Here is a 24,871-nt window from a genome sequence, read left to right on the forward strand (position 1 = left end):
TAAAGGCACCATCACCTAAGGCAGAGGGCAATCTTTGTTTCAGTAATCTTCTGATCTTTTGTTTGTGGAGCAACAGAATATTGACAGTATGAGTCTCTCCAGCAATCTTTACTCAAGCTTCAATTGCAATTTTTCCTGAATAAAAGCTGCTGATGGATTACCATATTTGGCTCGTGGTAGTATCCTCCCATCATTGATCATTAAAATCCACACTGTTGAGAATGATTATATTTTTCCCTCTAGAACACATCATATAATGCAACTGAGACTGTGAGGTGGAGTCTAGTTTATGGGTACCATCATCCCTTGATCCAGGCAACAAACTGCCTCTGATATCCACAAGCGTTCTGGGGACAGAAAGCTAGGGGTTATTCAATCCCCCTTTGTATTCACATAACTCCCATTAATGTTAAGAAGAGACACAACACTTATCAAGTGGATTAAAATAACTCTCCATTTTCAATCACATTGATTAGAATCTAGGCCACAGGAAAACAGAACACTCGGGATAAAAGAATTCTGTCCCTAGTGAAGCGTTGTATGAAAGGTCAGTGCAAAATACAAAAATAATAAGAAGTCCTGTGGCAACTTATAGATTAACAGATTTTTGGAGCAGAAGCTTTTGTGAACGAAGACCCATTTTGTTGGATGCATACAAAGTAGCTCCAGAGCAAGCCTGCCACTGCATTATTTAGTTCATCTTTCATTCAGTTCAAGGTGGGAGTTTTGGAATTACTCGTTGTTGGCCTAACTCTGCTACCACTGAAATCGCTGATGAATTAACATCAATAGGAGCAGTGTTGGGCCAAAGTTGAGCATTCATAAAGATAATGCACATGGTCTGCAAAGGAGACAAATATATGAAATTGAGAGGTATTACATCTGACTGCTTAAAATCCTAGTGAATTATCACCACAGAAATCCTTTTTACATTAGAAGTTTGGACAACTGAAGGGAACTGACTTCACATTTTTAACAAATTTAGTTTGTCCTTGTCCATTTTCCTCACTGCACCTCAGGAAAGCTAACACCTGTTTGGGACAGTAGGAGAGCATCTTTCTTGTGGTAGGTCTACACAGCACAGTTATTTAGAAATAAAAGCTGTTATTTCAAAGTAACTATCCTAGCGTCTACATAATGCAACCACTATTTCTAAATAAATTCAAAATTGTGGGCATCTTATTTTAAAATTGGTAAACTTCATTTCACAAGGAATAGTGCCTATTTCAAAATAAGCCATAATGAGTAAGTGCTATTTTGAAATGCATTTTTGTGTGTAGCAGTGTTATACTGAAATAATTTATTCCAGAATAGTTTATTTTGGAATTAGCATGCCATGTACACATACCCTTAGAGACAGAATAAATACATGATATAGGGTTTGACATCTCAGTTCATTTCTAGTGCCAGAATTCCCTGCCTGTTGGCCCAAAGGGATGTTACACTTATCCTGCAGTGGAAGGACTGGGCTTCAAAATGTCCAGCAGCTGCAGCTAATGGACCTACTGTCCTGCCACTGAGCATTTTAAAACCAGTATGAACACACTTACAATCAAATCAAATTAGAAAGGTTTTTTTCAGCCTTTTCTGCTTATTCAGATTAATTGAATCTATAATTCAAGGTGGGATTCTTCACCATGGGCATCCATTGTGCTTGACATCCATTGGGCTCTTTTCTTGAGTCAGATTCCCAATGAAGTTATGTACAATCCATCACAATGCTAGCAAGATCTTTGAGAGGCAAGAAAGGGGTAGGTAGTGTCTTTGATTAAACTGACTTTTGTTGGTGAGGGATTGCTCATTTTGCCTAACAGCCTAGGACCAGCACTTCAACAACAAGATTTTTCAGTTCCTTGATTTAGGTATTTTTTTAAAAAAGTGGATTTGGCAGTTATCCAGTGAAATATTTTTAACCACCACTAAATTTAATGATATTCCACTTTTCTCTGCATGGCAGAAAATTTCTCTTATAGAAACCTAAATAGTTCAATTTAGAATCAAAATCAACTGTACTCTTATTGCTCAATCCTGCCGCTTGCAAGAATAGCAGTGACAGAGTTCGTCCTGCGTGAGGGAGGTGTGGAGAGTAAAATTTGCTTGCTGCCTTGAGGACTGATGATCCTAGACTCATTGCGGCTTCAGATTGTAGTTGTTAGTAATTCTTTTGGCTTAACCGTATTTTTATTTCAAGACAGGCTGCTCTTTGAAGCCTTGGACCGATTTGATCCCTTTACCCGTAGATTGTTAATGCAGACTCATGCTGTTCGTGCCATTCTATAATATAGAACTTACATAAAGTTTTCAGAGCAGAACCTTGGGCCAATTTGTCATCATGACCATAAAATATTAATGTTGAATTTGTCTGTCAACAGACTTCTCTCTCTCAGGAAAAAGCAAAGTCTCTCAACTGCCCATCAGTGGCGTACAGCCAAACTGCATGTTTTTGCCTGGCCTTCCTCTCCAATGTGGAACAAAACATCAGTCACTCGCCTCTTCTCTATATGGAAAGAAATCTTCTTCAATGGGTTCTCAAACCCAAAAATGGTGATAATGATGTGCCTGATCCTGAAAAGCTGCCGTGTGCAACTTGCAGTAGGTCCAAGCATTGCTGGTTATGGGTGACTTGTAAATATGATTTCCACCTCTTTTCTGTCCTTCATTGGTCAGAAGGTCTCCATCACTGCAGGCAGGTGCAGATAAAATTGAATGAAGATTTTTAGAGTAAATGGGAAAGTCCTATTTGATGTTTTTATCAGGAGAAATAAGATTGCCGTGGAAATACAAGTTGCACCTCTAACCAACGGCTTTCTCTCAGCCAGCAACATCCCTCGGTCAGCAGGATGAGGGATGTTTCTGGACTAGAGAGTTGGGGCGGGACAGCAACCAGCTGGCAGCCCCTCAGGGCAGGCAGCAAAGCTGTGCTGGAGGTGGCATCCCCTGGCAGCTCCCTGTGGAGGACCAGGGTTGGAGTGCCTGCTTCCCTCAACAGCCCCCGCCCCAGGGGACCAGTGCTAGAACACTGGTTTCCCCCAGCAGCCCCAGTGGGGGACCAGAACTAGGGCATTCGCTTCCCCCAGTAACCCTCTGAGGGACTGGGGCCAGGGGCCAGCTGCGGTGGTAAGAGCCACGGCTGTAGATCTGCAAGTGGAGGGCCAGCGAGGGAGTGGCCAGGGACAGGGGCGTTAATCTCCCCAGTCCAGCAAAATTCCTTGTTCAGGGCCACTGAAGTCCAGAGGATGCCAGACCAGGCCCGTACAACCTGTACATTGTTTAAGGGCCTGATCTGAAGTCCATTGGAGGCTTTCCATTAACTTCTTTCCCACCGAGATTCTGAATGATTTCACTTTGGAAAAAAAAGCAGGGACAGTGCAAGGCCGTTTTATGAGTGTCGTCTGACTCTTTCACTCTATTATTTTTGCATGACTGTTCTGAAAAGGCAAATAAAAGGTAATTCAGAATATTCTGCCAAAATATCATTTAAGGCAGGGTCTCACATAGATCCCTTCACACTTTTGGGGTGATGTAAGGGATTTAGTACAAGTCATAAACCTGTGCAAATTACCAGTATTTCAGTTCCATGGGCCACTTCCCTTCCCTAAAAATATTCTTTTGGGGTCATCTTGAAAATGTTTCAAAATTTCACTGAACAAACATGTTGAAAACAGTTTAATTTTGACTTTAAGGTTTTTATAGTATTTTAATAAGATAGAAGAAAATTCCAAAATGAAATGAAATGTTGAAAGGATTTGACATCGCTCTTTTTGTCTCAAACCTGGGATAATTCACCAAAATCAGCCCAAATTTGTGAATAGTTTCAGTTGATCTGAAACAACATTTTTTTGTAAAGAAAAAAAGTTTTGTACACATTTTTCCCCAGATTTAGTAAGTGAGAATTGGGCTCTCTAGTTTTAACAAAGTACAGAAATGTAGCATTGAAATGTCCCAGCAACCATCCACAAATCCTAGTATCGCAGACAAGAAATTTTTTATTGCTTAGGTCCTGAGAAGGAACTAGATTTAAAGGAGGCCAGAATGTGCGACTTACACTGCAGCCACTAGAGGGGCTATTTTTATTGGCTGCTGTACAAACATGTAGGCTGCGTCTACACTGGCCCCTCCCTTTCGAAAGGGACAAATTAATGAGGGAGTTTGCAAGATGCTAATGAGGTGGTGACGTGAATATTCGGTGCCTCCTTAGCATAAGAGCAGCTGTATGCAGTTCAAAAGCGCTGCTTTCGGACTGCACATCACCTGTGTAGACGGGGGGGCTTTTGAAAGGACCCCCTGACTTCTAAAGCCCCTTCTTCCTATTTGGTTTTAGGAAGAAGAGGCTTTTGAAGTCAGTGGGGTCTTTTCGGAAGGTTCCCATCTACACGGGTGGTGTGCATTCCCTAGAAGACTGACCATGCATCGTCAAGACATACTCTGAATGTCTAATCCACTTAATGGTTTACGGTGCAGAGGTGCTGAGACCAGTCATTGCTAGAGTATTCTAAAGATATCAGCAAATGATGAAACCATAGATAACTGGCTATGAATGCCATAACTACTTAGTTCATTTCTAAAAACATTGGACTAGATTCTGTCTGTTTCCAGTGTGAGGTTGTTGACAGGAAGGACTGAACCTGCAACCTTAGAGGATAAAGCCATCATGCCCTACCGCTTGAGGTACAAGCCAGTAGCAGAGATTTTACTCTCCTTTGTCAGTGGTCTTAGTGCCTCTGGAGTTACACCAGGATGGTGCCAGCTGGCATGTGAGACATTGCAAATACAGGAGATTTGGGAAGACAAATACAAAGGACACTGGCTTATTTCTAGGGTAGTTTTTTGAATTGCTTCTATTTATGCTGGAAAGGGCAGGCAAACTGTAACAGAAAGATGGAGAGCTTACTTGTAAGGGTTGTCAGCACACAAAGGCTACGTCTACACGTGAAGCCTACATCGAAGTAGCCTATTTCGATGTGGCGACATCGAAATAGGCTATTTCGATGAATAGCGTCTACACGTCCTCCAGGGCCGGCAACGTCAATGTTCAACTTCAACGTTGCGCAGCCCAACATCGAAATAGGCGCAGCGAGGGAACATCTACACGGCCAAGTAGCACACATCGAAATAGGGATGCCAGGCACAGCTGCAGACAGGGTCACCGGGCGGACTAGCGCTTCTGGGGCAACAGCTAGCTGCTCCCTTAAAGGGCCCCTCTCAGACACACACAGCCTGCACAGCACGCGGTCTGAGGAGCCATAGGCACACAGACCCCGGGCGCCGCAGTCATGGACCCCCAGCAGCAGCAGCAGCAGCAGCAGCAGCTAGAGGTCCACCCAGCCCTCCCGGCAGGAGTAGGGCTTGCCCTGACACATGCCATGCGGGAGGCAGCTGAGCACCTCCTTGCCCCAGGGGAGGAGATGCCCCCAGGTCAGCAGGGCTCAACCCCTACCCCTGCAGCACCCCGCTCCACCCCCCGCCTCACACGCCGGCGGCTGTGGAGTTACCCCACCAGCACCGACTGGTGGGAGCGGCTGGTGCTTGGGGAGTGGGACGACGACCACTGGCTCAGGAACTTCAGGATGACCCGGCAGACATTCCTGGAGCTGTGCCAGTGGCTCACCCCTGCACTCAGGCACCAGGACACTGCCATGCGGCGTGCCCTCCCTGTGGAGAAACGGGTCGGCATCGCTGTCTGGAAGCTGGCCACTCCGGACAGCTACCGATCCATGGGCCAGCAGTTTGGTGTCGGCAAGGCCACCGTCGGGGCTGTCTTCATGGAGGTAAGCGAACCCACGGGGGGAGGGCAGGGGAGGGGAGAGCAGGGCAGGACAGGGCAGGGCAGGGCCACGCACACCCTGCTCACCCCTCATTGGTGCTGTCCCATGTGCTTTCTCTGCAGGTTGGGCGTGCCATCAACGCCATGCTGCTGCACAGGCTCGTGAGGCTGGGGGACCCAGATGCCACCATCGCGGCCTTTGCCACCCTGGACTTCCCCAACTGCTTCGGGGCTCTGGATGGGACTCACATCCCCATCTGCGCCCCGCATCACAGTGGAGGACGATACCTCAATCGAAAGGGCTACCATTCTGTCGTCCTCCAGGCCTTGGTGGACAGCTGGGGACGTTTCCAGGACATTTACGTGGGCTGGCCTGGCAGCACCCACGACGCCCGGGTTTTCCGGAACTCGGGCCTGTGCCGCCGGCTGGAGGCGGGGACCTACATACCCCAGCGGGAGATCCCTCTGGGGGACACCACCATGCCCTTCTGCGTCATCGCAGATGTGGCCTACCCCCTCCGGCCGTGGCTCATGCACCCCTACACGGGCCATCTCTCCACTAGCCAGGAGCGCTTCAACGAGCGCCTGAACCGTGCGCGCCAGGTGGTGGAGCGCTCATTTGGCCACCTGAAGGGACGCTGGAGATGTCTCCTGACCCGCCTGGATGCGGGCCCCAACAACATCCCCCAGATTGTGGGTGCCTGTGCCTGCACAATTTGGTCGAGAGCAAGGGGGAGACCTTTTTCCAGGGCTGGGCTGCAGAGGCCGCCAGGGCACACGTCCAGCCACCTGCTGCCCCCAGTCGGCAGGTGGACCCAGAGGGGACCCGGGTCCGGGAGGCCCTGCGGGCCCACTTCGACGAACAGGCCGCGGGGTGAACTCTGCCCAGGCCCCCTACTGCCCGCCCCTTCCTCCCCCACACTCCTGCCCCAACACCCACACCATGGAGCACCCCACCGCCCCCCCCGCCACTTGTCCTGGACAAATGACAGCACGCACTTGTGGCTGAACGTAAATTTTTTTTTTTCTTTCTGAAACTTTTTTTTTCTTTCCGAAACTTTTTTTTTTTTGATGTAAATAAATATATGTGAACCACAAACAGAAAACTAGGTACAAACGTTCAACAAAAGCAATATGTACAAAAATAAAACAATACAAAGAAACAACTGTCTGCCATAATAAAAAGAAAACCAGGGAGGATAAAGGGGAGGACTATTTACATGGGGGGGACGGGGCAAATGGGGGGACGAAAAAAACAGGGTCCAACTACATACGGGGGGGGGGGCCACGTCCCAGGCCCCTTGCCCCTATAGCCCAGCACTGGGCGTGGCCGGCCGGGAGCCCCGCCGCGCTCGCAGCCTGGTCTGTGGCTGGGTGGGAGCAGGCTGGACCGGAAGGTATGGTGGCCGGCGAGTGTCAGGTGGCTCCAGGGGTCCCTCGGCGCTCCAGCCCTCGCCGGTGGGTGGTGGCGCGATGGCGGACGGGACGGCGACGGGCGGAGCAGCTGGTGGTGGGGCTGCAGGAGCAGGCAGGGCGGGCGATGTTTCGGCCGGCGCGGCATGGGGGGCCAGGTAGTCCACCAGGCGGTTAAATGTGTCCATGTAGGCCCCCCATGCCTCCTGGCGCCAGGCCAGCGCCCGCTCCTGCAGCTGGAGGTGCTGCTCCGCGACCTCCAGCTGCTGACGGTGGATGGCCAGCAGCTGGGGGTCCGTTGCCGTCGGCGGTTGGAGGCGCGGGGTCCGCCGTCTAGCCCGCCGTGGGGCCGGTCGGTCCTCGGCCGAGGGGCTGCCCTGGAGCGATGGGGACGACTGACGCCTCGCCGGCGCTCTCTTCCGGTCCTTCTGATGGTGCAGGTGCAGGACACAGGAGAGGAGGGGGGGAAGAAGAATGGAGACAGGCATTAGTGTGGGCCCCGAGCCGTGGCCTTTGTCCCCCCAGCCCTGTGCTGCAGGTTCCCCATCCCCGTCCCCGGGAGATGCTGCTGTGATGGATGGGGTTCAGGGGTCCCCCTGCCCTGCACCCCGTCCCCTGGTGGGAGCGACTCTCACTTCACCCCGCAGGGTCTGAGAGCAGGAGAGGGTTCTTAGGCCACAGGTGCCCAGTTTCTGCCAGGAGTGACAGCACCAGCTGTCGGAAGAGACAGTCCTTCCAACCCGTCGTGGGGAGAAGACCCCAAGGGGTGCCCCTCGGGGATGCAGCTTTCCCCCTCCTCAGGCTGGCTGCCTACCAGCTCTCCCTTCCCCTAGCCTCTACCTGTGGCCCCCGCCCTCGCCCCCCAATTCCAAGCCAGCTCGGCTCCTCCCTCCTGTTTGTTCAGGGCAGAGGTGTCACCTGCCAGCTGTAGCCCCAGGATCCTCCTTTGGCCCTGGGAGCTATTCGGCTCTTGTGGCTCATATGTAGCCTGAGTCTCCCTTTGGCACTCCCCCCACTCCATCACATGCTGCTGCTGCGGGGTGTCCCAGCCCCTCCTCCCGGGGGCCCCTCGAGGTTCCGCTCCCCCCTGGCCCGGGGATGGGGCATGGCACTGTCATGCGGGGTGGGGGGGGGGCAGGGGCTGATGGATGCAGTGCTGTGAGGGCCATGGCCCTGGTGTCCTTGGGGCCATGGCCATGTGAGCATGTGGGGGGCCCTGGACACATATCTCTTACCCCCGCCCCTCAAGCCCAGGGGTGTCCACCAGAGGGGGGTACCTACCTGTTGGTCTGCTCCCACGGTCCAGAGATCCCCGGGGGGCGGAGGCCCTGCTGCTGCTCCGGGATGGCAGGAGGAGGATCTGCAGGCTGGATTCTGTGGAGGAGGAGCCCCCCTCCTCCTCCTCCTCCTCCTCCTCCTGCCGCGATGTCCCGGGGGTGGCCTCTGGGGGGGGCCCCCAGGGTGCGGGGCTTGCCTCCGGGGCGGACTCCGTCTGCAGGGCCTGCTGGGGCTCGTCAGCTGAGGTGTCAAGGGTGGCCGGAGGGGAGGAGGTGTGCCGGGAGCCCAGGATGTCCCTGAGCTCCCTGTAAAAGGGGCAAGTGACGGGGGCGGCCCCAGGTCGGCTGGCCGCATCCCGGGCCCGGGAGTAACCCTGCCGCAGCTCCTTGACCTTACTCCTGACGTGGTCAGGAGTGCGGGCAGGGTGACCCCGGGCAGCCAGGCCCTCGGCCAGCCGAGCGAACGCATCCGCGTTCCGCCTCTTGCTCCCCATTACCTGGAGCACCTCCTCCTCGCTCCAGAGCCCCAGCAGGTCCTGCAGCTCGGCCTCCGTCCAGGAGGGGCCCCGCTGCCGCTTCCCAGCCTGGCTGCCCCTCTGGCTGGGCTGGCTGCCCGGGCTCCCCTTGGGGGGGGGTCCCCTGGGGGCGCTGGGGGGGCTTCCGGGCAGCCATTGCAGCTCTGTGGGGCTGAGGGTGGTGCAGGCTGGCCGCGTGTGCAGGCTGCAGCCTACACGTTCCCTCAGCTTCCTGCAGAGGCAGGGAGGGGGAGGGGACCTTTAAGGGGCCGCTCCACGCGGCCACCAGTGAGCTGAGGGGCTGGAGAGATCATCTCTCAACCCCCCAGCTGATGGCCGCCATGGAGGACCCGGCAATTTCGACGTTGCGGGACACGGATCGTCTACACGGTCCCTAGTTCGATGTTGAACGTCGAAGTAGGGCGCTATTCCGATCCCCTCATGAGGTTAGGGACTTCGACGTCTCGCCGCCTAACGTCGAAGTTAACTTCGAAATAGCGCCCGATGCGTGTAGCCGCGACAGGCGCTATTTCAAAGTTAGTGCCGCTACTTTGAAGTAGCGTGCACATGTAGACACAGCTAAAGAGATTTAAAAGATATTCCTGGTGAGTCAACTGTTTCTCATAAAACTGAAAGTCAGTGGATGAGTATGGTCTGAATACCCCAAAAGAGAGCCCTAAATCTTGAGCCCAAATAGTGTCAGTGACACAGAGGAAGAGGAGGAGAGCAGAGGAGGAGAGAAATACCACAGGAACAGTTTGTTCCCATTTATTTTTACATTCTTAGTTTCTGCAGTCCAAGTAAATAATGGTTTTATACGGGGGGAAGTCTCAGACTTCTGCACAGATGAGCTGGACAAATACATACTCCATCCTTGTTTAAAAAGAAAAACCTGTGGTGTTTTTCTGTAATCACCAACACTTCCAAATCAGAGAGGAATGGGCCAGACAGGAGACTGCAAATGAAGAGTAGAAAAAATGCCATGCTCTTTAACCTGTAATCTCAGGGTAAGATTTCACATGAGTATTTTGCATCTGACACAAGCATTATGGATAAAAGAAATCTACTGCCATGTCCAGGAGGTTGCCTGTTAGGGACGTGATGAAACAAAACAATAGTCATGTAGCACTTCAAAGACTAAGAAAAAAATGTGTTAGGTGATGAGCTTTTGTGGGATAGACCCATGAATGTGGGGTGTGGTGCTTTGTCAGCTATGTGGGCCAACCTGCCAAGAGACAAGGCTCAGCTACTGTAAATCTTTCAATCTTACGTGCCCCAAAAATCAGCTTCAGGGAGAGGGACTGTTTTCTTGTTCTGTGTTTGTGTAGTGCATGGCACAGCGGGGTGGCCTTGGCATTCCCAAAACACAAATGGTGGCATTCATAATAAAAATAAAAAGGGGAAAAAAGAGAGGTGCTGTTGAAAACTACATGGCTATGTCTGCACGAGAGGGATGTTTTTTTGACAAACCTGGGCTTTGCTCACAAAAAGCCATAGAGCATCTACACGCAAAAAGAGCTTAAACTCGGCACATCTGCCAGCAGTGTTATTCCTCTCCCCATTCACGTATAATGCCTTCGTTGACAGTTTATTGGCAAGAAAAAAGCTGTGTAGACGTTCCAGGGCCCCTTTTGTCAACAGACTGGATTGTTCTTTCGGTCCACTTTCATGTGTGGATGCAATCTGTCAACAGAAGTTTTGCCAGGAAATCCTTCCAACACTCACTTCTGTTGACAGGCTTTTTGTGTAGATATAACCCATATAACTTTCCTAAACCCAACAATGACTGTGGCGATCCGTGCTACTTAAACTAGTTACAGTCGAACTATTAACATCAAGGCCATGGGTATGGATGGTATTCACATTATGTCTTGCTAAAATGACAGACTAATGACCAGTGCTCATGGACAGCCTAGGTGTGGTGATGTATATTGTTGATGCGTAGAAAGATTAGAAGCAAAGCCTGGTTTTTTTTCTGGTAAGGTTAGCAATGTGGAAATATTGAGCCTCAAGCTCACATTTGTTTTGGAAACTAGGTTTATCATATCTCAAAGATACGGTGGAACTGTACAGCGCTGGGATATGTTTGCTCAGGCAAGCAACTGAGGCAACTAACCAATGGGCTAGCTTAGTGAACTAGGTGCTCTAAAGGGCAAGTTTGAATTTATATCAGGAATCTGATTTCAGGCTGCAGATTCTCAGATGAAGGTATCTGTTGGTCAAAATGGCTTTATGCCTTTGAGGATATTGAATAATTGAAACACCATTCTAATTCGAAGACAAGGACTCTTTCTAAGCAGCTTCCTGAAGTTAAATTTGGGTAGCCCTGAATTCAGTCTCTGATAGTCCAAATACAAGCCAACAAGGAGCCTTCTTCCCATCTGGATCTGGAACAGTTCCACCTTGGCTCTTGATTCAGATCCCTGGCTGGTGTTAATTGGCATAATTCCATTGCATCGCTTTCTGGATGTTGCAGGGTGATTTTGCCAAGCGAGCAGCAGCTCAGAAAAGAGCTACTTAAGTAAAGAGGGGTTTGATACACCTGTATATGTCCAAGGGCATAAATTCTGGGCAATGTTTAGGGTGGCACTTGAGGCCATTCCTAGTCTTAATGAGATGACATTTAGAAGAGGAGAAGCTGATCAGGAATCAGGCACTTCATCCTGACAGCAAGATGCCTCGGTGGTAGAATTGTCTCCAGTAGGAAACAATGCCTGCCATGAGACTTAAAATCATGTTTTTTTCTGGAACATAGCACTGCCATAGCTTCAATCCTTCAACAGGACATGGTCAAAGGCCATCTTTTTAGGACATTTAATACCAGCCAGGACAAAGAACTAATAGAAAATGAGCTTTATAGAATATCGCCGGCAAACAGAAGGTGGACTAGGGGAGACCACAGTTCTTTTTTGTCTTGGGGTGTGTCTACACAGCAGCCTCATTTTCAAGAAAGGTATTCTATAATTGATCTTCCAGAATAGCTTATTTTGAAATAACACTTTACACACAAAAATGCATTTCCAAATAGCACTTAGCTGTTTCAAAATACAGTGCCTGCAGGGCTTATTTCGAAACAGAGCCAGTGGATGGACAATGGCTTGTTTCGAAATAGGTTCTATTCCCTCTCTTAACAGCACCTATTTTGAAATAGATGTAAGCGCTATGCCTTGTCAAATGGGATTTACCAATTTTGAAATGAGCCAACTGCTATTATGAAATTATTTCAAAATAGGGTTGTGTTGTGTAGACACTAGCAAAGTTATTTCGAAATAACAGCTGTTGCTGGGTTTCTGGGTGTATTTGTATTCCTATATTTGTCGTTCTTCAACTTAGGGTGCGTGTTCAGTTGAGTCCCTTCAGTCAGCTGCCTGGTTGTCTGAGTCAGCACCAACAAATGATGCACTTCGGGAGATGGGCTTCTTTGGCGTAGTTTCCCAGTATGGATGGATTAATCAGCACTGACAGGCCCTCTAGAACTTTTAATTGATTTTCTAAGACCTGCAGCACTTATAGGAACAGCACCTAAAATATTGGCTTTTTAATTCACTCTGTTGCGTTTGTTCTCTCTTTCAATTGGTTGAATTCTAAGCTGAATTTTGCTCCAGACCAGAGGCCATGGGAAATGGGTTGAGAGACAGATGTCAGCTGACATACTATATAAAATGTGAAGAAAAAAGTCCCACATACACACATGAAGAATAGATAATAGTTTTGCCTTTTTGCCACAGCTACAGCACGTGCATCTCTGTGTGCCAAACACCTCTTTCAGGGTGCACTGCCTGTCCTACAAGCATGTCCCAGGCTTCCAGCCAATAGGAGCTGTCAGATTGTGCCGTGGGTGGGGGTTATGTGTGAAGCCCCTCCCTGGCCCACACAACATAGAGACACACATGGCCCCAGCAGCCACACACTTTGAGCAGCCTATGAGGGCACAGCAGGTAGGGAACTTGAATGAGGCTCCTGCTGTGCTGCAAGGCAGTGGTAGGCCAGATCTGAAGTTTTGGTGGGCTGAATCCAGCCCGCAGGCTGTATTTTGCCTGCCCCTGTACTAGGAGATTAGCTGAATCAATCTCATAATTAGCATCCAAAGTCTGATCTCTCTGACCCCAATGTATAAATGGAGTAACTAAAATGACGTCAGTGACTCTGTTGTACACCAGTATCAGAGATCAGAATTTGTCCTGATACGTTTATTGTAACAAAGAGATATGGAATCACCATTAATGTGCAACAGAAAATAAAAGTGTGACTTGAATGTCTGAAAAGCTGTCATGTCTGACAGTGATTTGATTATGGTCAATAGGGAATTCTGAACTCCAAGGCCACTTATTAGTGTCCTCCAAAAACTCTTATCATCTGCTAGTACTCCTTTAACATAAGTTTTCACAGTCTGTTTGGGTGTGTCTACACAGCAGAGTTATTTCAAAATAATGGCCCTTATTTCAAAATAACTTTGCAAGCAGCTACACAAAGCAACCGCTATTTCAGACAGCTTCTTTCAAAACTGGTAAATTGGTACAGGGTTAGTATGAGAAAAATTGGTAAACTGGTACAAATCAAAATGGGTAAATTGGTAAGAATTGGTATGAGGAATAGCACCTATTTGGAAATAGGTATTTCAAAATAGGGACTGTGTAGACAAGGGAATGGGGCTATTTTGAAATAAGCCACCATGCATCCAAGGGCTCTGTTTCAGAATAGGCTCTAATGTGTCTGGATGCTCTATTTCAAAACAGACTTCGGCTATTTCCAAATGCATTTTGTTGAAGCAGTGTTATTTCAAAATAGGCTATTCCAGAAAATCTCTCCTGGAATAGTTTATTTCAAAACAACACTGCTGCGTAGACATAGCCTTTGATATGTATACATATTTCATTTGAATGCATGCATGTGACAGCAGAAGCGGGTGGGGAGGAGTGTCTATATATACAGTAGAACTTCAGAGTTATGAACACCAGAGTTATAAAACGATTAGTCAAGCATACACCGCTTTGGAAACCAAAAGTGTGCAAACAGGCAACAACAGAGACCAAAAACAAATAAATAAAGCATACTACAGTACTTTATTCTATGTAAAGTACTAACAAAAGAAGAAGGATTTTTTAAAAAAAAAGATTTGACAAGGTAAGGCAAACTTAAGGTAGTTAAAACCAGCATTTTTCTTTAGCATAGTCAATTTTCAAAGCATGTAAATGTTTCAAAGAACAGCCATAACATTCTGATCAGCATTAGGAACAACATCTGTCCTGGAGGTGTTCATAACTCTGAGGTTCTACTGGAGCTCACGGAAACACAAATAGGCTATGTCTACACTACAGCGATCTTCTGGAAGATCTTCTTTTTTAAGAGCGCATCCACACACCAAAAAGTGGATCTAAAGATCAATCTGCTCTGTCTATAGAGAATGTACACACAGCCCACACACTTCTAAAACAACAAGCCAGGGATCAAAAAATCTGGTGCTATGAGGACTGCTCATTTGAAAAAGGGCCTACGGAGCATCTACATACACTTTTTCCAAGAGACTCTTTCTGAAGAAGGCATACTTCCTGGTCTGGGAGCAGAACAGGGCCTCCGGAGGAAGCACTGCATTCTTTTGAAAGGAATTTGAAAGAGCGCATTTTTTGGGTAGACGCTCTGCTTGTTCTTTCGGAAAAGGGTCTGCTTTACTGAAAGAACTTGCTAGTGTAGATATGGCCATACATATCAAAGAGAAAAACTGTGAAGGGCTAAAGGGAAATGGTAAGCATTCTAAGAGAATACCAGCATTTGATGTATATGTGCCAGATAGATGATAGATACATATATACCTTTATAGTGCTGCCTATAGAATTCTTTTCTAGTGTTTATCCACAAAAGGTCTGCTTGTAAGACAAATCTGGTGTCCAGACAATCACTCTTCATTGCATGCAAATGGAATGAATGGTCATATTAAGAATACATTTTGAAAAATAGTTGCCCATATAGCTGTAGCGATAATCTTCAAAGTGAATACATTTTTAAACAGCTGGAAATGACATCCAAGCTAGGCACAGGTGAGCCTAGGCTAGGAATGAGCAAACTTTTTACGTTGGGCCCCACTGTTTGTCACCGCAATTATGCAATTTGCAGGACCCCCACCCCCCCAACTTGTCTCATGTAATAGGGACTGATGGAAATTTCAGTTATGAAAAAAACAAAAACAAAAAAAACTTCTGGCATGTGTAAGAAAATAAATCTGTAAAATCTTTATTAATTTGTATATAAATGTGAATACACAGACATAAAAACCATACTGTATTTCAACATTGCTAATGAAATGGATAAGCCTGAGACCCAGCAGTTGATTGTGTAACACACCCCCTTATGAAATTTCATGCCTCCGCAAGGGGACCTGCCCCACATTTTGCTCACCCCTGGCATAGGCCAACATATTAATGAGCTTATTTCTTTGGGTAGTGATTCAATACTTGCTGGTCTGCATACAGAATACATTTCTAATTTGGGGGCGGGGAGGGGAACACTTCCTGTAAAATATACACAAAAATGAGTGCAAAGCACCCTCCATCTTATGATTTCCTGGCTTTTATCTGCTTCTTTAATAACTGTCTTGTTCTTAAAATATTATGAAGGCTTTTGGTGTTTAATTAGCAATACTGCATAAAATACAAGAAGTTTACACATTTGCTTTCATTTAAAATATGGGTAAAAAGTGCCAAAGTCACTTCACTATCAAAATTGCTTATTTCTCATGGTCACAGTTAGGTGCTAAAAGTTGTTGTAGGTACAATGTGGGATTGAAATCAAGATGCATTAGATACCTATAGTGCCTTGGGGGTGTTAAATCCTACTAGATGCTTGTCTGCATCTTTAGGTGTCTAAATACATTTGAAATCTGGCCCTGAATATTTGTTTCTTTTAAACACACCATTTAGGTTCCTAAGTCATTTAGGCATATTTTGAAACTTGACCCACTGTTTCCACATGTCACTAAAATTAGAAAAAGGAAAAGGTGTCCAGGGCTTACGTTAAAAAGGAGCCACTGCATAAGGGAAATTAAGCTAAAATATGAAAATATCCAAATTATGTATAGCTGTTAAAATTATTTATATCTGTTTTTGCAGCAAATATAAATTTAAAGAACAGGGCCATTGGGTTTCCTGCATACAGAGGCCCAATTCACTGTGTTAGTTCAATCCTACGGCATGAGGGCTTAGCAGGAATGTACCGAGGTGCTGGCGCAATGCTTCTGAGGGACGTTCCTGGGTACTGCCTATACTTCATCCCTTATAAATGTCTCTGTGGATGGATTACCCCTGAGGGAAGCATATCTCCTAGTCCCTCCTCTGTGTGGATTGCAGGAGGTATAGCAGGTATGGTCGTTTTTGTTTCACAAGGTTGGGGAACAAATAAACATGAAACAAAGTCTAAACTTCAGAAACATTATTGAAGTTGCACGAGTGAGTATTACTCAGACCCTAGTCATGCTCCAAACCAGTGAAAAGCAGAACAACCAAAGCATTAATTTTATTGGCCGGGTAAGATTTCCTTCTTGTATTTAGTATTTCTGTATTAGGCACAATATCTGCACCTACATATTGGATAATCTGCAAAAATCAATCCAAATCATAAAATGCTGGTGTTTTTGTCTCACTTATGTCAATGTAAATCTGGCCTGCTATTGGTAAAGTTGGTGGAATTGTCCTTAATGTTTTGCTTTTGAGGCAATAAACTAAAGATGAAATCACATCCCATTTGAGGTCAACTGGAATTTTACTATTGACTTCAGTGGGCCCAGGGTTTCACATCAGGAGACAATCTATATGTGTCTGCTCATGTGAGTAAATTTAAACACCTGTATAACTGCTTGCAAGACTGGGGCCTCCTGTTTTTATTCTCTTATTACTAAGAGCGTGATCTAAAGCCCATTGAAATTATTGGAAAGGCTCTTGTGGACTCCAGTGGACTTTGCATCAGGCTTTAACCCCTCTGCAATTAGCATCAGCTTCAGCAAACTGCACTTCACTCTTGCCTTTCAGCATTCTGAATGGTCCATAAGCCTCCACAGTAGTATTTTACCCTGTATGTACTTCATGACGGTAAACATACATCCATAGCAGAAGCCTCATAACCAAGAAAGTCATTGTTAATTTTGTCTCAGTACTGGAGGCTGAGGCTTGATTTCTCCCTTTATACAGGCCAGGATATACATTTAGATACACAAACTTGCTCTTAAACTAGCTAATGGTTTATTTACAATTCCTAAATCTCTCGATGCGAACTGAAGAGAGTTACTGATTAGCCTGGGCCATGATTACAACACACTGGTCCTGTTGCACTTGCAAACAAACAGAGCACTGGTTGATTTGAACAAATTATCTAGTATGTTAGGACACTGGCACAGGTCTAGGCATGCTCTGTCAGTCTGTCTCCCGTGCATAACCCAATCACACATGCTCACTGGGATGAAAGATTGCAGGATTAGCTTTAATACCGAATCAATATGCATGAGACTTTCTCAAGCCACTAAATCTCTCAGCATGGAAACTTTACATTCCAGAGGCAAAAAATATAGGGCTAAATTTTCTCTATGGCTAAGGTTACACTACAGCACTCTGTCGACAGAAGTCACTGTTGGAAGAGATTTCCCAATAAAATTTCTGTCGACAGTGTGGCCATGCAAAACAGCCAATTGGAAGAGCGCTCCTGTCTGTCAACAGAATGGCTGGACAGCCCAGCTGCTCTCTCGACAAAACAGGCACCTGGAAACACAGCAGACAAGGTTGCCTATTGTCCTGGATGCCCTGTTTGTCAAGAGATGCACCCCCAACCCCCCCGCCCCAGAGCATCCACACAGCTCTTTTGTTGATAGAATGTGTTGACAGCAGCGTTATGCCTCATGGCTGAGAGGCAGAACGCTGCCGGCAGAAGTGGTGAGCTTTGTTGATAAAGTTGTCAACAAATCACATTTTGTGTGTGGATGTTCCACCAGTTTTGTCTGGGGTTTTCTTGGCAAAACTCGCTAGTGTAACTGTACCCTATATGTATACAGTCCAGAGGAACTAGAAGACTTCAGTCATAAGAGATATAAACCCATCTGACATTTACAAGAAGGAAAAACATCCCATCCGCTTATGGTGTAATCAACAGGATTTGGATTCAGTCCATTCCCATGTGATTAAAACAGTCCCTCAAGCCTTCTTAACCCAGTACCCTCTTTCTCCATATACCCCCATGATTACAGTTGTTTTTAAATTCCTCCTATACTGGAAATGAGGTATATTTTTATTCAGGTTGAACCTCCCTGGTCTGGCACTGTTGGGGCCTGATCAGCCCCAGACCAGGGAATTTGCCAGACCAGAAGAGGTACATGCCAGCCAGGGGTTCTGCTTTCCTCTGCTTTTGCTGACCATGGTCCCCTAGTCCAGCAATGCTCCTGGCCTGAGCCTGCCAGTTTGTTCTTGCGAGTTCTCCCACAGAGTCACTGATGGTGCCAGAACAGGAGCATTGTTAGACAAGGGAAATCCAGATTATGGAGATTCAACTGATAGATTGTAAAGCCTGGGAAGTTTGGTGGGGGAGGGGAGGGAGAGCCTTTCTTCACAAACTTGTACTAAGTGATATTTTCTCTAGTCTTAGGCTAGGTCTATACTAGACTAAGCAAGTCAACTGCAGATACCCAATTCTAGCTGGGCCAATTGCGTAGCTAAAAATCAATGCATGTGCTCTTGGCTAACTTGACTGTTTATAATGTGAAGGTCAAAGGGAGAGTTTCTGCTCTCAACCTCCATTACTCCTCATGTCTCGCACTGCGACCCCTGAGAGCTCAATTTTGTGCATCCGTATTACACGCACGAAGTCGTGCCCAGGAAGATGGACCCTGAGCAGGTCGATCTTCCATGGTAGTGTAGACGTAGCCTTAGTCACAGGCACTGCAGCAGGATCTGCACACACAGGGGTATCTCTGATCTGCCTGTAATTGATTACCTGCCTTATTTCTTCCCTGTGTCACATTGACAACCAGTTCCATAGACAATTTGCCCAGAAATATGGTGCATTCCCTCCCACCCCCCCAGAAATGCCATGTTGATGCTAGAAATGCTACTTTATGCTATCATTCCAATGTATTCCTCCTTTTTGGAAGTATCACCAATTGGACACATTAAGTGCATGGTGACTTAATGGGTGTAGCAGGCTGGGGTTAAGGAGGGCTGTGAATAGACATGCACTAGCAGACAGTATATTATTACCCACGTAGCTCCAATTATATCAGTGCAGCACAAAGGAAGGAATTTTGTTTTCCTTATTTCTAGGAACAATTTCCTGGGGGACTGCGACTCCGATGGATGTTGTGAAAAGTCGACTTCAAGCTGATGGGGTTTATTTAAACAAATACAAAGGAGTGACTGATTGTATCTCCCAGAGCTACCATAGCGAGGGCTTAAAAGTAAGTGTCAGTAATCTTTAGTGAAAAACGTAATAACTGTTATTATCCAAACTGCAGGTAGCCAGTATATAGCTATAATGATGACGAAAGTGAGATGTTCTAAAGAAACAAATATTGCAATGATATAAGGTCAGGTTCTGCTACCCATTGTGAGTAGCATTTTACTAGATGGGAACTCACATTGAAAGAAACAGGTTTATAGTTTAAACTAAGGTAGTACTTGTCGTGAGTTACGAAATCTGGCCAAAAGTGGCTGTTTTCTATATAACATAGAAGGTTAAATGCTGACCCCATTCAAGTAAAGGGGAGCAGTGCTACTGACTTCACTAGGCTTAGATTGTGTCCAGAATTACTGTGGAATTAGTAATTGTTGGACAAGATTCAGTGGGTCTATTTCTCTGGTGCCCCTTCAGCGCCTACAACTATTTTACACAAAGACTGTGTCTATACTAGAGTGATCTGTCAACAGAAGTTGCTGTAGAAGATCTCTTCCGGCAAAATTTCTGTTGATAGATCATGGTCACACACAAAAGTGGATCGCTTTGTCGATTCACTCTGTGGACAGAGAGCACCCAGACTGCCTGGCCACTCTCTTGATAGAACAGCCAAATGGAAGCACAGCAGACAGGGCTGCCTGATGACCTGAAAGCCCTGGGTGTCGACAAAGAGTCCCCCTAGAGTGTCCACGTGGCTTTTTTGTCAACAGCTTCGGTCAAGAAAGGCATTCTTCCTCGTGGGGGTGGGGCAAAAGGCTGACGACGAAAGTGCTGTGTTCAGTACTTTGACAAACATTGTCAACAAAACCTTCTAGTATAGACAAGGGCAAAGTGGATGTAAAATGCTGTTACATCAGACTGGCAGAGCATCCAGTCAGTGAATTTATTGTTTTGTAAACTGATGAGAACTGAACATTGTGCCATTGCTCCTGACATGTGAATGCCATGTGCGTATTACGCCTTCCCCAAAACATTAGACAGCTCATACTTAAAGACTGCTAAATTCCAAGTTCTGTGACGGAGAGTAACCCACTATAAACAGAAAATTAACTGTGAAATTTGCAACTGTTTTGCATTAAATAGTTGATAGCATACCAGTAGATCATGCTGCCAGCCCAGAACATCAGAGTCCAACTCTTTTCCCAGATGAGGACTGTCATAACTTTTTATTTTCACTCCTAGGACATAGGAGTAAGGAGTACAGAGAAAGATACAGCAAGTAGCCATGTAACACATCTTAGGGGGGAGGGATACCTCAGTGGTTTGAGTATTTGCCTGCTAAACTACAGGTTGTGAACTCAGCTCTTGAGGGGGGCCATTTAGGGACTGGGGCAAATAGATGCCAGGGATGGTGTTTGGCCCTGCCAAGAGGGCAGCAGACTGGACTAGATGACTTCCCAAGCTCTCTTCCAGTTCTAGGAGATGTGTATCTCCAATTATAGTAAAACACAGTCTTTGGATATTGACAGGAATGAGGGCAGCATTTTGCACTTACAGCCTGAGCTCCAAACATCCCACTGGCCAAATTCAATGTATACAGTGCAGGCAGTCATGAAGCTGCTGTTGCTGCTGGTGCCAGGAAAGGAAATGTGCAGAAACAAAGAACAAAAGAATAGAGCACTGCTCAGGGATATGAAACCCTGATTTGGATCCCTGTCTCAGGGGAGATAGCAACACGGTTGTTAATCCTGGGAGCACATGAAAAAGAAGTGTGGTCCCTTTGCCCACTCAGTATTTTACGTGATCATTCTGAATGCAAGAAGATCAAGTCCTGGGACCTTTCTCTGTAGAAGTCCATTGACATTTACCTTTGTCTCTGAACAAGTAACTTTTTAAAAATGCAGACAAGATTTGCACCTTTGTCATAGAAGTTCCATCTTCTCTAAATACCAAACACACAAATCCCTCTCTCTATGTTCGAGAACAACCAGAAGTCCTGTGGCACCTTATGGACTAACAGATATTTTGGAGCATGCTTTGGAGCAAGTCCATAAGGTGCCATAGGACTTCTGGTTGTTCTCGAAGATACATACGAACACGGCTACCTCTCTGATACTTCTCTCCATGTTACAAACTCCTCCACATTTAGATGCTCTATCATGCATTTCAGCAGCCTTGTAAAGGACTGGTATGTAGGTGGTCTGGCCTCATGATCTCTCATGGGCTGAGATCTGATCTCAAAGGGTGGCAGGAGCCAGACGTGTTGGGGGATCACAACAGCCAGGTTCCACAAAAAAGAGTCAGGCTGGGACTGGAGACCAGAGATCAGAGGCAGGCCCAGCCTAGCACTGAGAGGTTGCAATCAGGCTCAAAGTCAGGCTGGAGTCAAAGACCAGAAATTAGAAGGTCAAGAAAAATCTGACATGGCAAATGCTGTGTGGTAGCAAAACAATTTGCTCGAGCAACCCTATAAAACAGGGTGCTTGGCTGATGAGAAAGTTAGAAGGTACCATAACTCTGGTTCTCAGGCAATACATTCTGTGGCACCTACTCTCTACACTGCTTCCTGGCTAGACCATTGTGTGTTCTCCTGATGGGATTCTAGCAATATTGGTTGTTCTGGGCTTTATAAATCTGGATTCTACTCCTTGTGTCCTTATAATATTAATTATTTGATTAAAAATTCTGGATTTCAGAGAAGATGCTAGATAGTTATTTAAAATGGTAGATTTCCTTGTACTGGACTACAATCGAACAAAATACCTTTTCTTTCTTTTGTAAGTTTGCTTCTGTAAGAACAGAAGGATTTTTAATGCATTTATTTTGGTCCCCACTCCTATTCCAAAGACAGTAATCTAAATTTAGACATTAGTGCTCATTTTATCCAAGTATTTATCAGTGAGTGGCCTGCAGGGATGTGCTGGCTGCTGCTTCCTGCAGTTTCCATTAGCTGAGAATGGCAAGCCATGGCCACTGGGAGCTGCAGGGGCCAGGCCTGTAGATGGTCATCATAAGCAATATATCACATGGCCCACCTGTGGATTACCCTGGTGGGCCACGTGCCACAGGCTGCTGGCACTTCTTCTAGAGTCACATGAGCTAATTATCAATGTGGTACAGAACAGTCCTGCATTTTTCCTTAGACTGGAAATTGTTTTGTGGCAGCAGAAAAGAGAAACTGCAAAGCTTGCACTGAGATAGATCACTTAGCAAAGAAAAGGGGATGTAGGTCCTGATCCAGCAAAGCATCTATCTCTGCGCATAACTTTCAGCCCACAAGTGACCCCACAGAAGTCAGTGGGACTGTTGATATACTTAAATGTTAAGCATGTGCTAAGTGCTTTGTTGGCTCACGGCCTTGAAGCTGCTGTGAAGGAGAAGTTGGGAACTGCCCTGCAGCAGAGCTGACAGCCCTGTAGGCCCAGGAGCAAAGTGTGGGGGAGGAGGTTCCATACTCCCAGAAGGGGCGGAGCCTCAAGCAGAAGGGGCGGGGCCAAGAGCTGTCAGCCTGTAGCACTGCCGGAAGTATGATGCTGGACCCCCTCCAGCTCTCAGAAGCTGCATGGAGTAGCAGAGCGATGCTCCTGCAGTGTTTCAAAGGGACCCAGAGCTCCTGGCTGCTGCTGCTCTTGCAGCAATAGCAGCAGCAGCCAGGAGTTCCCAGCCCCTTTGGAACACTGAGCCTCTATGCAGTTGCACCCTCTTGCCTCCCCACCTTGGCAGGCCTGCTGCCTTGTCATAAGTGTTTGCATTCAGGGCTACAAAGCTCTGTGTTCCTAGACTGCCATAGAGGCAGTGTAGTTGGCCCCATGTCACCTGCTCCTCTGTGGGCTGTGTACTGATGTGTCCTGGGAATGGGAGAGACAGGATGCACCTCTGGCTTGGAAGAAGACACCTGTGGCTTCTTCAGCAGACTGATCTCAGGTCATAGCACCTCCTGTGTCCCTTTCAAGCAGAGCTCTGGTGCAACAGAAGACCTAGCCCATAAAGTCTGAGCACTTCCTTTGCAAAGGCAAGAAGCTCTGTCATCTTGCCTTTCATTCTCTCAGCTCATTTAGTACTGTTGTCAATGCATCTGCAAGAGAGGAAGGGAAAGACAGATAACAGAGGAGAGATTAAGAAGAAGATTTATTTCCTGTTTTCTGGTCAGAAAGATTTAAAAAACATGTTAGTGAGCCCAATTTTTTCCTACTGCAGGAAAAGAAACTTTTGAGAGGCATCCCCTGCTATCTGATTGGGGGGGCATTCTACTAAAAAAATCAGAGTATCTATGTAGCCCTTCGAAATTAGCACCTTCCCATTGTATATTGACTCTCTCGTGATCACACAGAAAAAGATCAAATATGACCACAAGAATGAATAATGAATAATTTACTCTCCTCCTGCTCACAAGAGGTAGGTCTACACAATGAAGTTATTTCGAAATAATGGCCACTATTCGAAATACACGATGCAACTGCTATTTTGAAATAATTTCAAAATAGTGGTTGTCTTATTTTGAAATTGGTAAACCTCATTCCATGAGGAATAGCGCCTATTTTGAAATAGGAATTTCAAAACAGGAGCTGTGTAGACAGGGAATAGGGGCTATTTCAAAATAAGCTATTCTGGAATAGTTTATTTTGAAATGAAGCCACTGTGTAGATATAGAATATCCGATTAGAGCCCCAGAAGCAGTGCTTCCATGGGCTGTAATCCGAAATAGGCCTTGTTGTGTCTGGACACATTATTTCAGAATATGTTTTGCTTGTTTAGGGGCTTCCCTGTAGTGTAGGCACATTATTCTGGAATATTTTATTTTGGATTAATAACTCCAGAATAAACTCTTCTGGAATACCTCTGTAGTGTAGACATACCAAGAATGTCTCTGAGCAGATCACAGTTTACAATGTTCTGTTGTTGACATTTCTATTACGATTTAATTATGTTTCCTTCTTCATAAAAGTATCTGAGCTGTTCATTTGCTGTACTTTTTTCCCTTCTGGACAGGTGTTTGTTAAGGGTATCACAGTCAATGCCGTGCGAGGATTCCCAATGAGTGCAGCCATGTTTCTTGGATATGAACTTTCACGCCAAGCTCTAATAGGAGACCAGGTTGAGACCAATCCTTAACATCCAGGTCAGCTTCACAAAGATCTTTACTGATTTCAGATCTACCAACGCTATTAAAAATAGACTGCAACACTGAAATCCGTAGAACTTGTGGTTGCCCAGAACTTCTCAAAACTCTCTAAAGTACTGACATGTTCCCTCTCTGTGGTATCTGAGCCCTTTATAATCTATAGCTATGTCTACACTAGAGAGTTTTGTCAACAAAGCTTGCCGAGCGTCCACACTAAATATACACACTGTCAGCAGCACTTGGTGCTTTTGTCATCAACCTTCTGCCTCTCCCCCGTGAGGCAGAACGCCTTTCTCAACGGAATCTGTGAACAAAAAATCCATATGGGTGCTCCAGGGGGCCCTCTGTCAACAGACAGGGCTTCCAGGTCACTGGGCAGCCCTGTCTGCTGTGCTTCCAGTTGGCCATTCTGTCGAGA

At 46.4% G+C, this 24,871-nt stretch overlaps 1 protein-coding gene across 1 annotated transcript in view; it reads left to right on the forward strand.

Moving 5' to 3' along the window:
* Positions 1–24,648, forward strand: part of SLC25A48 (solute carrier family 25 member 48) — a 36,965-nt gene extending 12,317 nt beyond the window's left edge. The window contains exons 5-7 of the mRNA XM_075009781.1: positions 16,073–16,321; positions 19,262–19,395; positions 24,321–24,648. Coding sequence (XP_074865882.1) covers positions 16,073–16,321; positions 19,262–19,395; positions 24,321–24,443 — 506 coding nt within the window. The 3' untranslated portion in view covers positions 24,444–24,648. The remainder of the gene's footprint in view (positions 1–16,072; positions 16,322–19,261; positions 19,396–24,320) is intronic.
* The last annotated feature ends 223 nt before the right edge of the window (positions 24,649–24,871 follow it).

Source organism: Carettochelys insculpta, chromosome 15, assembly GCF_033958435.1.
Source record: "Carettochelys insculpta isolate YL-2023 chromosome 15, ASM3395843v1, whole genome shotgun sequence".
In the NCBI taxonomy this organism is placed as follows: Eukaryota; Metazoa; Chordata; order Testudines; family Carettochelyidae; genus Carettochelys; species Carettochelys insculpta.